Source organism: Rhinolophus sinicus, chromosome 17 (genome assembly GCF_057876585.1).
Source record: "Rhinolophus sinicus isolate RSI-liver-muscle chromosome 17, RSI-T2T, whole genome shotgun sequence".
NCBI lineage: Eukaryota > Metazoa > Chordata > Mammalia > Chiroptera > Rhinolophidae > Rhinolophus > Rhinolophus sinicus.
Window position 1 is genome coordinate 190,304,246 of NC_142517.1, and position 12,158 is coordinate 190,316,403.

The 12,158-nt window shown below is 42.2% G+C and overlaps 1 protein-coding gene, 1 long non-coding RNA gene and 1 pseudogene across 5 annotated transcripts in view; 1 reads left to right on the forward strand and 2 right to left on the reverse strand.

The window, feature by feature from the left end:
* The window catches only part of ACADL (acyl-CoA dehydrogenase long chain), a 43,932-nt gene extending 38,675 nt beyond the window's left edge, over positions 1–5,257 (reverse strand). For 2 of the 4 annotated variants that reach the window (XR_012489612.2, XM_019727007.3), the window contains exon 1: positions 5,042–5,250. Coding sequence is in view for 3 of the 4 variants with exons in the window: in XM_019727007.3 (XP_019582566.3) it covers positions 5,042–5,118 (77 nt within the window). In the remaining variant the exon portion in view is untranslated. Of the gene's footprint in view, positions 1–5,041 lie in introns of all 4 variants that reach the window. The other 2 variants (XM_088794693.1, XM_074312579.2) reach the window with 2 other exon arrangements.
* Positions 4,776–12,158, forward strand: part of LOC141567179 (uncharacterized) — a 140,675-nt gene continuing 133,292 nt past the window's right edge. Inside the window, exons 1-2 of the long non-coding RNA XR_012489624.2 lie at positions 4,776–5,029; positions 6,798–6,899. This is a non-coding gene — a long non-coding RNA (uncharacterized LOC141567179). The remainder of the gene's footprint in view (positions 5,030–6,797; positions 6,900–12,158) is intronic.
* On the reverse strand, positions 7,692–8,395 carry LOC109445093 (large ribosomal subunit protein eL6 pseudogene; annotated as a pseudogene).

A 12,158-nucleotide genomic window follows, 5' to 3' on the forward strand; every position in this document is an offset into this window, starting at 1 on the left:
CGGGTGGCCTTATATAGCAGGTGCCCTGTGAAGCCCTGGCACAGTCTCCCTGGTCATCTGTTCCAAGTGCTCTAGGAGTGTCCCTTGCATGGCTTGTGTGTGCCCTCTTATAGTTGAGCCTTGATTGCTATTGGAACATCAATTAGTGGGATTGGCCTTCAGGCTGATTGGCTGTGAGATTCATTCGGCCACATCCACATCTCATGGGCTGTTGTGTGTGGGGGTTACCCTACTGAATGGGATTCACCCCAGCAGGCTCTGGTGCCTGTTGAGACCACCCTTTGGGTGTGCTGCTTATAGGGCTAATTGGACAGTGCACTGCTGTGGTCCAAAACCCACCTCCAAGTATGTTGGTTCTGGGGCCTCTTGGGAGGGGATATGGTGCAGGCCCAGGTCTCCCACTGCCTGTGCCAGGCCGGGGACTACCTGGTAAGAGCTATAAAGCTCTTTGTGGTTGTTTGTTTCCTGTGCTAAAGTTGGATGCATGTAGGAGAGGACACACTGCAAACTGAGGATAGCTACCACCAATACCAGACATGGGGTAGCTCCACAAAAAGCCAGGACACCCCATGCCTACTGCCACCTGCTAGCTTCCTTAAAGTTCAGCCATGGATAAAGCTTCATGTGGTATGCGAGTTGGGTGACGCAGGGTCTCAGGGAGTCACTAGAGTGGGAAGAGTTGGGGTCACCAGGTTAATATAGACTCTGGTTTGGTGCCAGTGCTGAGCTTGGAGCTACTCAGCAAAAGTCTCAGAGCACACTGAGGCCAGTCACCATCCACCTGGGGTCCAGGGACTCTGATAGTGCAATTGAGCAGGGCTGTCTGCTAGCAGAAAAAGTGCCTCCAGTGTTGGGGGAGTTGGGTGGGGCGGGTTCCTAGTGAGTCAGCAGGTTGGAGCAGTGGAGCTCACCAGACTAATCAGATTCAGATTTGGCCTGTGGGGGCATGCTCAACACTTTAAAGATGGCACCTGCCTCCCGACTGCATGGGAAGAGGACTCCCCACAGGGAAATGGTGACAATTCTCCAGCCCTGCCCCAAACCTTCATACTTCAGTTTGCCCCCTATATGCCTCCAAGAACTTCCAAGTCACCATCCCTCTGCCAGAGCTCAGGGTGAGTGCCTGGGGGTGACAGAGTCTGTGTGTGGGCTGTTTAAGAGGACAGCTGGGTTTCCCGCAGCCTTGCATCCCACCTGGATGGTCAGAATCCCCACTGGTTTTCACAGCCAGATATTGTGGGAGCACCTCTTCCCAGTACCAGTACTCTGGGCTGGAGAGGCCGGTGTGCGGCTGGGGTCTCTTGCTCCTTGGGGAGAACCTCCATGGCTGAGCTATCTCTCCCAGTTCTCAACTGCCACATGGGGGTTTGGGTCCAGACTGTTTTGCATCTCCACCTCTCCCACCAGTCTTGACGTAGCTTCTTCTTTATATCCTTAGTTATAAAACTTATGTTCAGCCAGACTTCAGATGGTTCTCCAGGTTGACTGTTCTATAATTTAGTTGCAATTTTAATGTGTTCACGGAGGAAAGCAGGCAGTGTTTATTTCCTATGCCATCTTGGGTCTCTCTAGGTTCTGGGTATCGCTTTGTACATTTTCAAGCCCACATCTAAAAAACTTTTTATCATGTATGCAAATATTGCGAAAGGATGTTTTTCTGTTTTGCTTGAAATTCTGTTTTGGGTTTCTTTCTTCCTTAGTTGGACCCTGCTTTTTAGTCTTTGTCCAGAAAAATTCCAGTCTTGTTTATTGGCAATTAATTTGTTTCTATCTTTTTTTTCTGGAATGGGTTATTTTGTTCTAGTCAATGTATCTTTGCTTAATGCTATAGGCTAAATTGTGTCCCCTTCCCCAAATTCATATGTTGAAGCTCTAACTCCTAATATGATGTATTTGGAGATAGGGCTTTGAGCAGGTAATTACAGTTAAAAGAGGTCATGACAGTTGGGTCCCAATCCAAGAGGATTGATAGTCTTATAAGAAGAGGAAGAGAAAGTTCTCTCTCTCTCCCTGTGCACATGTACCAAGGAGAGGCCATATGAGGACACAGGGAGCAGGCGGCCATCTACAAGCCAGGAGGAGAGTTCTCACCAGTGACTGAATGGACCAGCACCTTGATCTAGGCCTAACCAGACTCTAGAATGATGAGAAATAAATTTCCGCTTTTTTTATGGCAGTCTGAGCTGAATTAATACTTAATACACATTTTGTGTCATTTTGTTTTAGGTTTATCTTTTATATGCAAGTTTTAGTTGAGTTTTATTTGTTAATACAATCTGAGATGGCTTTTAAATGGTAACTTTTAGCTGTGAACATTTAATATTACAGTTTTATACTTGGTCTGGCTTTTGTCTTCATAAAAAATTTCTGGTTGCTACTCTGTCATTGAAATAATCATTTTGAATGGCTTATTCATTCATTTAGTCAACAAATGCTTTATGAGTGCCTATTATGTACCGGGCACTGTTCAGGTAACTTGGGATACAACCCTGAGCAAAACTAAGATCCCTGTCTTCAGGATAGCAGGGGAGACTGAATAATACCAAATGATAAATACATTAAAGAAGTAAATTATATGTTAGGTGATGCATAGTATGGAAAAGAAAAGTAGAGCAGGGATCAGAGTGTATGTGTCTGGAACCAGGCAGGGACTAGGCTGTAGTATGAAATCATGCAGTCAGGGTAGGTTAAGTTAGAAAGATGAAATTTGAGCAAATGCTTAAAGATGATAGAATTAGCGAAGCAGATTGCTGGAGTAAAATAACTTTAAGCCAAGAATACAATTAGAGCAAAGGCTGTTAAGGCAAGATGGTATCTGATGTGTTCTAGAAAGAGCAAGGAGACCAGGTGTGGATAGAGGGGACTGAGTGAGAAGAAGAGCAGTAGAGGACATCCGAGGTAATGGGACCAGGACACATAGGATCCTTGCTGACCACTGTCATGTTACATCAAATGGACAGACTAAAATTCCCTTATCCCATAATTAAAATGATTGGTTCCAATTTCTTGCTAGTAGAAATAAAACTATAATGTACCCATTTGTCCATATAGGTTTTCCATAGTTGGGCTTTCTCCGCACAGAAAATAAGTGCTGAGTCTAGGAAGCTGGAGGTCTAAGACACTGAATCATTTGTCAAAATAATTAGTAAATAAAGGAATGGAATTTACATTCAAATCTGCCTGAATCTTAAAATTTTATATCCCATGTTATGTTAAGGAAACCTTTGGAATATTTCTAAGTAAAATACACAAGAAAACAAGAAAGTGAAAAGTGCCAGAAAGAATAAAGACTTTCAGATCAGTCAAAAGTGTTCCAAAGAGAATATGAAGAGGAAATAAAATCAAACACTTGGCAGCAAGTTTGTTGGAACATCCATTTCTTGCTTTAAAGACCAAGGAACCTGTGCTGAATAAACTGGCCCCTTTTCTCTCTATAAAAACTAGGAAATTTGTACTGAATAAATTGGCCATTATATTACTAAGGCAATAAACTGCTACTAATCTAAGATGCTAGACTCTAATTATCATTATTGTTATTATTATTATTAGTCTCACTTACATTATCAAAGTGAGACAGTCTCCACCATTTAGCAACATCTGGGAAATGGTTATAAATATACAATCTCAGATCTCACCTAAGAGCTACTGAATCACAATGTGTATTTTAACAACATCCCTAATGATTCATACGCACATTAAGGTTTAAGGAGACTGTTATAAATAAAACTATAATCCCTGACCTATTCAGAGGGTCCCTCAGGTCCTCCATTATCCAATATTCTCTATATGAGAGTAGATTTGCTTCCTATACTTCAAAATAACATCACAATAGACTTAATGCAGAAGCTGATATGAGAGTTGAGCTGTCTTCTGTTAAGCCAGACATTAATGATCTGCAAAAATGTAAAACAATGTCATTCTTCTCATTTTTTGCGGGGCGGGGGGGGGGAGATTATTTTTCATAAAATTGTTAACATGTAATGGGTTTATTATTGTTCCTTTTAAATGAACTAAATATTTGTAAAATTTCTCAGTTTTGTAGATATCTATTGATAATCTCTATCAATAGATACAACCCACATAAACAAAAGATCCTTGGGACCTTCTATTTTCAAGAGTATAATGGAGTCCTGACACCAAAACGTTTGAGGACCACTGTCTTATGAAGTTCTGGGGAAACGCTTAGAAAAGTATGTGTATCCTAAGTCCAGTCAAGTCCTCAGCGAAGCCTTCCCAACCCTCCTCGGGAATAGCAAGCGTGTTGTGTCCCTGCTCCCATAGCGTCTGAGAGTACTCCAGGGCTGTAACGAGCTAATTTATCCGTCCCGTTACCATCATTGACAGTGAATCCTCACTGCTCCCAGTTTCGTGAATGGGCCCTAAGCGTCAGACAGCCCCGGAAGCTTTTGACTTTATAAACACCACCTTAATAGTCACTGGGCCACTTAGAAACTGTCTTCACTAATTCCTCTGCATTTAATTATTTAAAGGGTCAATTAATACAACTCAAACTAATTTCCTTGTCTGATGGGGCTGTCGCCAGGTCTTTCCCGCCCCGGGTTGTCTCCTGGGGGCCACTTCTCCAGATCAGCGAAGTGGTGGGAGCCCTGCTCCTTAGTTCACTGAGGGGTGACTGCCTCCAGCCACAGTTCTAAGACGGAAGGTCGTAGTCTGTAGTCCGAGCTCAGGCAACTGCGCCGGGCCGCTGCCCCCCCCCCGCCCCCCCCCGCCCCCCCTCGCGAGAACTCCTGAAACTATAGTCCCCGCAGAACCTGACAGGCTGGAGTGGAGCCTGAGAGCGAAGTTAGGGCAAACCCCCGCTCTCAGCTTTCCCGCGGCGAGGGCTGCGTAGCGGATGCCCCCGCCCTTGTCCTAGGGGATCCTACCCGGTTCCAGCCCTTTCTGCCACCCTCTTCCTCCCGCACGGCCCAGCGCCAGCCTCGCGCCGGCCTCCTGTTGCAGTCTTCCAGGAAAGGTGGCTGCCGCCACCCAGGCTCTGCGGCTTCCCGGGCCCTGACAACTGGAGCGGGTGGGCACTCACCTCGCGGACTGCAATGGACACCGCGGGTACAGGCTGCCCCGCAAGCGCAGGGACCCACGGATGAGGCGTGCAGCCATAGCTGGGACGGTGAAGGGCGACGGGCGACGGAAGCGGATTTTTGTAGACTCTAGGGCAGGTCACCCAGTGGGCAGACGATCAGCCAGATATTGTGCAGTAGGCTGGAAAACTTCCTGCAGCCACCGAGATAAACACGCCCCGCACATCCTTACCGAGTCCAAGTCCGGGGCCAGGAGCCTGGAACCTGGAACCTGGATCCAGGAGCCCAGGAGCCGGGATCCTCCGAGGCCAGTTGTGGGGAGTGTTGCAGGTTTAAAAGCAAAACTGTTCCTTTTGTCTGCAGCGTTCTGACTTGTTTAATCAGTTATTTTAAAAACTCTTGAACTGCTTTGTAACACAGATGTAAGCTGCGGAGCCTGAAAAGGGATCCAAGTACAAACCCACAGAAATGTACATGAAGTGTATTTTGGTAACATTGAAAATTGATTTACTTCACATGGTAAACTCTACAAACACTATTTTCAAAGAATTGTGCTTTTATCATTTTTTTTTTCTGGCAAAAATTAGTGGCCACTTACTGGAGGAAAAATTAAAATATATTCAGTACACAAATAAAACACGTTAGTACAGTTCTCCAATAGTATTTGATTTGAATTCATGTCTTGCCATTTTCTTTTTCCTCAAGTCTTCAAATACTGTTTCATGATCTACATTTCAATTGAATGAAGTCTGAGCTGTTGAAATTTATGGATTTTTTTTTGTAATAAGATATTTCTGAAGGTTTTTGAACTCTAAAGAGTTTGCTGAATGGATTTCTAAGGAGGTAAAACAGGACATTAAGGCCATTCTAATAGTCGAGGACAGTTAGGACCTGAAAGGGTGCAAATGAAAAAGAGATATTGTGTTAGAAATCAAGAACTAACAATGCAGAATATCATGAAGTTAAAAAAAAAAAGAAAAGAAAAGAAAAGAAAGAAAGTGTAATTCCGAACAGAAGCATGTGAATACATATTAGTTGACCGGGTTGCACAAGGCTCCATGCAGGCTTGCTAGAACTCTCTGGACTTGCGGGCTGGCGGTCTTACACTACTTTAACCATTAGAAGTATGCCAGGGTATTTACTAGCTTCATGGGACCAATAAGGATAATAATAAAACTCTACTTCAGTGTGCCTCAGTGTGCGCTGAGCACCACTACAGCTGCAGCACTAGTTGAATCAGAATATCTGAGGCTGAAGTGCAGGATTCTGTGTAGTAAACGCATCTCATGGGTGATTTTTCTTTTTTCTTAAACAGGCCTAATGAATTCACTTTCTTTTCCTTGTATAGAAACACTGTGGTGGCTACAGCAGGAGCCAGGGTCCTCTGCACTGGAGACTGTCCTGTGGGTCTTTACTAGAAGATCAGTGAAGTCCGGATAGGGAAACTTCCCAGTAGCCTTGTTCTCCTGCATATGGGGGGAGGTGGGCCAGGACCATGGCCCCGCACATGGTGGTGGCCATCTCCTTGGAGCACTTAACACCCAGACCAACATGGTCCTTGTAGTCCCTGATGGCAATAAGTGCCTTGAACTTGGTCCAGTAGCCAGTGCAGGTCTGTTTTTACACAGGCCTAGTCTTCAAAACCTGATCTTTGAGGGATGTTCCCAGAAAAAAGTTGGCGATCTCAGGCTCCATGATAGGCAGGGAGAAGAGACAGAACTCTTCCAGGGACTTCAACTTCATGTCCTTTACCAGCAGGCATGCATTATTGACAAGGAGCCACCTCTCGTCCTTGACCTTGCCTCAGCCCCAGCTCGGACCACAGCCGTGACCCTTGTTGAAGGCTCCTCATGCAACAGTGTAAGTGTTAGCTGTCTTTATTCTCCTCTAGTAACATACTCACAAAGCCTTTTCAGGTTATAGTGACTTTTAATCATGACCTTTTATAACCAATTTGACAAAACTTAGATTTCTTTTCTAATTCAAAGAATTGGCTCTAATAGTGATATTCCAGATCAAGACGATCTGAAAAATGATCAAGTAAAATTCATGTAGCTATCAAGATGAGTATGGCAGTGCTGAGGCAGAACTATGGGGGAACTATTTGGGGCAAGCAGGCCTTTGTGGTACTTCTCACATCAAATGAGAGGCCATGTTTCTAGTCTCTGAGTAGGGCCACTGGTGCCCATGTAGTCGACAGAGGCAAGATTTATCTACTTGCAGACTAAGAATTATTGCCAAAGTTCTTAGGAAATACCATAATGTGAGAAACCTCAAGACTCCGTATGTCAGAGGAAGTGATTAGTGTTTTATGAAGAGATAGGTGTCATTATAATTTCCATCTCCACAGAGAGTTAGGAAGACGTTATACATTTAGTGAGGTACGTTGCTATTTCTTATACAACACTTAAATGATATACAAGCCTTTTTCAAGTGTGAAAACACTAACCAATCGGTTTGGCTACTTGCCACTCCACTTTATTTTTTATTTTATTTTTTAACACCTCAGGCATTTAATCAGGTTCCTTGCAATAAATTTGGAACACCAGCTTGCAAGGAGAAACACCATTTGTGAGACAAACACAGCGGAAGTAGCCCTGGAGCTGAGGAACAGCTTTGATTTTTGGCAGAATTTGCAAGATGGCTTTCAGATCAATTTTGCGCTGCTCTGTCATCTTGTATTTCTCTTTCTCTGTGTCGAAGATCTTACCCCTCTGGTGTCTGGGCTTACGCAGCTTCTTCTTGAAGCAAGCATCAGTGAGATATTTGGGGAGTTTCATACCACTGATATCAATTTTGGTGGAGGTGGCGGTGACAGATTTCTGTTGTGTTCTATACAGAGGAATTTGATTGAGGGACAGAGATCCAGTCACACGTCGCCAGCCACTGTGCAGATGCTTCGGGAAAACCACCCTCTTGTCCCTGTGGCGCCCATTGAGGATGATCAGAATGGCGCTGGGGGTGATGCTGGCCCCAAGTTTTCTCACGTGCTGACTGAAGGGCTTCTTGCCATGGCTCAGCAGCTTTCCAAGCACATCTTTAGCAGGATAATATCTAGGCATTTTGTGAAGTTTAACCACTCGGGTGCCACCATTCCGTCACCACCAACTGTTTTCGTGACAGTAGCAAGAACCTTCTCCTTTTTCTTTTCAGTCCTGGATGTAGCTGCTAAGTACTTCCTCTTGTACATGACTTTTCAGGTAGACATAGCTGATTGGGAATATGCCGAGTCCTCTGACTCGGCCGCAGTGGGGCTTCCCCTTCTTAGGCATTTTGGCCTTGCCACTGGCATCAGCCTGCTTGGCTTCAGGTTTCTTCTCCTTAGCGTCTGGCTTCTCCGCTTTTTCACCTGCCATCTTGCAAGATGGGAAAGAGCTAAATTTAAGCTCAACTGCCCATTGACATATAATCTTGTCATTTTGCATGTGTATCTCTTATTTTCCTCAATGAACTTTTTTCTTTTGTTTCCCCCTCAAAGTTAAAAGTTTCTTTGAGCACTTTGGGTTCAGCTTATCAATATTTCACCAAAATTATTGTTTTAACTTTTTATTCAGAAATAATTTAAATGCAAATATAGTGCAACTAATTCCCACACGCCCCAGTTGTTAAGATTTTGCCCCCTTTGCTATATGTATGTATTTTTTTCTGAATCATCAGAAAAAAATAGTAACCCTTAGTGTGTATTTCCTAAAAACAAAGGAGTTCTCTTAGTAACTATAGCACTGTTATCATGTGTAGAAATTTAAACTTGATATAATATTCTTAAAAAATCTACAGTTCGTATTCCAATTTCAATGAGTGTCCCAACGATACTCTTTCATTATAATGAAATCTGTTAAAAAACAAACAGACCAAACTTGAAAATTCCCTGAGAAGACAAAACCGGTTTGGTAATAATACAAAGCATAATGTAGTCTAACAAAGTTTACACTAACTTTATATGGGCCATTTCCTGCTTATGCCTCTGAAAACCATAAGCAAAACTTGAACTGTTTCCTGGGGTTGATATGAAGTAACCACTGACCCATTGCTTCCCTATCATTTAAGAAAATTCTAACATTATAACCAATTACTGTGAAGAATAAACAGTCACTATATAAGCTGCTTTATAAAATATACCCCTGAGTCTCATTCCATATTTTGGTTTCCAGGCTTCAGCATCCGTGAATTATCTTTTTGGTGTGTGCTCAATAAACTTTTACTAATTAGTGCTTCGGTAATTCATTGGTTTTCCTTTGGCTGTTTCTGAAGTTTTGACAAATCCAATCCAGGACATTTTGTTATCATGTCTCTCTAGTATCCTTTAATTTGTTTCTTCTGATTTTCATTATTCATGATATTGATATTTTTTGAAGAGTAAACACCAGGGATTTTATAGAAATAACTTAGTTTTTTTGTTTTTTTGTGTTTTTTTTTTGAGGTTTCCTCATGGCAGAATTGGTTCATAAGTAATGATGTCCCTCTCAGTACACTGCATTAGAATGTCCCTGATGCTAGTTTGTCCCATTCTTGGTGAGGTTAATTTGAAACTCCTTAATTTTAATCCCTTAATTTGGTTAAAATGGTGTCCACCAGGTTTCTCTATTGTAAAGTTACTGTATTTCATTTTTTGATATAAAAACAAATATGCTTTCAAATGCAGTGATCTGAGCTAAAATGAAAGGAAAGGTTAAACAAACTACCCAGATAATTTAGGCAAATTGCCCAGTATTTCAAGAACCCTTTGAGCCATTTATATTTTTATGGCAGGAATAAATCACAGCTTTTATCTGAGAGTTCTACAAGGCATGCTTTTATTAACCGAAATGTTAATTAGAGTCCAAATAATCAGGGAATGTTCAAGTTAGTGTGTGTACCTTGAAATTGGAGCTTTAGGAGTTAACACAAGGGAAAGAAAGATAAGGACACTAGAGAAGCATGTAACAAAATTAGGAAAGGGTTATAGGAAAGAAGGAAGGGAAGGAGAGAGGGAGGGAAGGAAGGAAAGAAGGAAGGAAGGAAGGAAGGAAGGAAGGAAGGAAGGAAGGAAGGAAGGAAGGAAGGAAAATAAGGAAACCAGTGCAACTGGAGGATTGTATGCTGGGAAGAAGTAGGAATTCAGATTCAGTAGATAGTTGTGCCTGAGGCACCATGGAATATAGGGTTGAGTGTACAGATTTTGGGGTGAGACGACATGGCTTTGACTACTGACTCTGCTCCTTACCATTTGTCTGTTGTCACTGTGGAGATTAAATATGCCGGTGCTTATAAAGGGCACGGCACAGAGGTTTGCTGCATTGTAACTATTCAGTTATTGTTGGCCAGTATTTTTATTTTGATTGACTATCCAAGGAATTTAGATATGATGTGGTAGGAGATAAAGAGTCCCAAGGCCTAGGAGAGTGAAATTCACCTATTTGTTAATTAATTTAGTCTTTTATTCAGTAAATACTTATTGAATTCCTCCTAATGTTGAGAGTACGATGTTGTACAAGATAAAATCAACCCCTGCTTTCAAAGAGCTAAAAATAAGTTATGAAAATAAGACTGGTGTAAGATGATTTAAAATACAAGACAGAGTATGATACATATAGGAGTAAGCTAACAGTCCAGAGTAGGGAACTGACACTATGGCTGGCCTACTGGAATTCCCTTTTTTCCACTCACTTTATTTTTATGGGATAGTGGAAAAAACATGGGCTGTGGCTTTCCACAGACCAAGACCAAGGTTGGAAACCTCTGAGTTACCTAATCTCTCTATGTCTCTGTTTCCTTATTTGTACAATAGAGATACTAGTAGTGTCTGCCACACACGGTTGTGAGGCTAAAACAAGGCAAGATATATAAAGCACCCAATCTGGCAGCAATAGGAGCCCAGTACATAATAACGTCATTGTTGCTTTTCCTTACCTTAATTCTTAGGAGAGGCCATGTTCTTCCCAGGTTGCCAGGGAAACCCATAGCACCTGACGCTGCCTTGTGATTTAGTTAGCTGTCATTCATTCTGAAAGGATTTGCCACGGCTAATCCTTCTAGTTTCCAATATTCAGGCCAGTATCATTAAGTTAATCCTTGTGCTGTGGCCAGACCCCGGGATGAGTGAGGGTGACCAGTCTTAGCGTCAGGTGTAAGTCTACTCTGTTCAGCTCTTTCAATAGCTTGTTCTTCCCATTTTAGAGGAAGCAAGAGAGAGAATAGCAAAGTCCCTAGTAATACCTTTTACGATAATTCTGCCTTGTCTTTCATTCCAGAACGTTTTTAATCAACTCTAAGGATTTCTTTTTTAAAAGCTAATACTCATAAATCCTAATGAGCAAAAGAGTTTCATTTGTCCAGTTTCTAAAACTGAGTTATAATTCTGGCTAAAAGCTCCTGTCTGCTATGAACAACCATTGAGAATGTTAGACATTCAACTTTATTCACATTTGGAGGAGCAGAACATTCATTCTTCAAAGGAGAACACAAAATTCCAGACCATGAACGGACAAAGGTGTTGTCTAATTCTTTGAAAGCTATAAAATTCATTCAGCTATGATGATGACTGTGACAGTATCACAGGATCACATGTCAGACACAGGAAAATAGAGCCAAGAAGTGGGCTCAAGTTAAGAGATTATCCCATAATTAAAACAAAAGCAAGGGAAGGTGTTGCAAGGGCAGGGCTCAGCTGGAATTCGCCAGACGTTAGGAAATTGCTCTGGCTTGACTGAATTTTCCAAAGGCTCCTTGAAATAAAAAAAAAAAATTTATTACAGTAAAAGACACATTGCCATTAATCCCCCTCAAAGTACTCTTCCACTGTTCAAACACACTTATCCCATTGTTCTTGCCACTTTCTGAAGCAGTTCTGAGTGTCTTTACTTCATCTTCCATCATGACAATGTTTTGTGTCATAAATCGCTTCTGGTATATGGAAATTTCTGTCAAATAAAAACATTACAATGTGTTGGCATCCATCTTATTCATCAGATCTGGCACCATGCAACTTCTGGTTCTTCCCCAAAGTCAAATGATTCAGGACATTGAGATAGCCATGACAGTGCAACTAAAGACACTCATGAAAGAGGACTTCCAGAACTGCTTCAGAAAGTGGCAAGAACGATGGGATAAGTGTCTTTGAACAGAGGGGGAATATTTGAG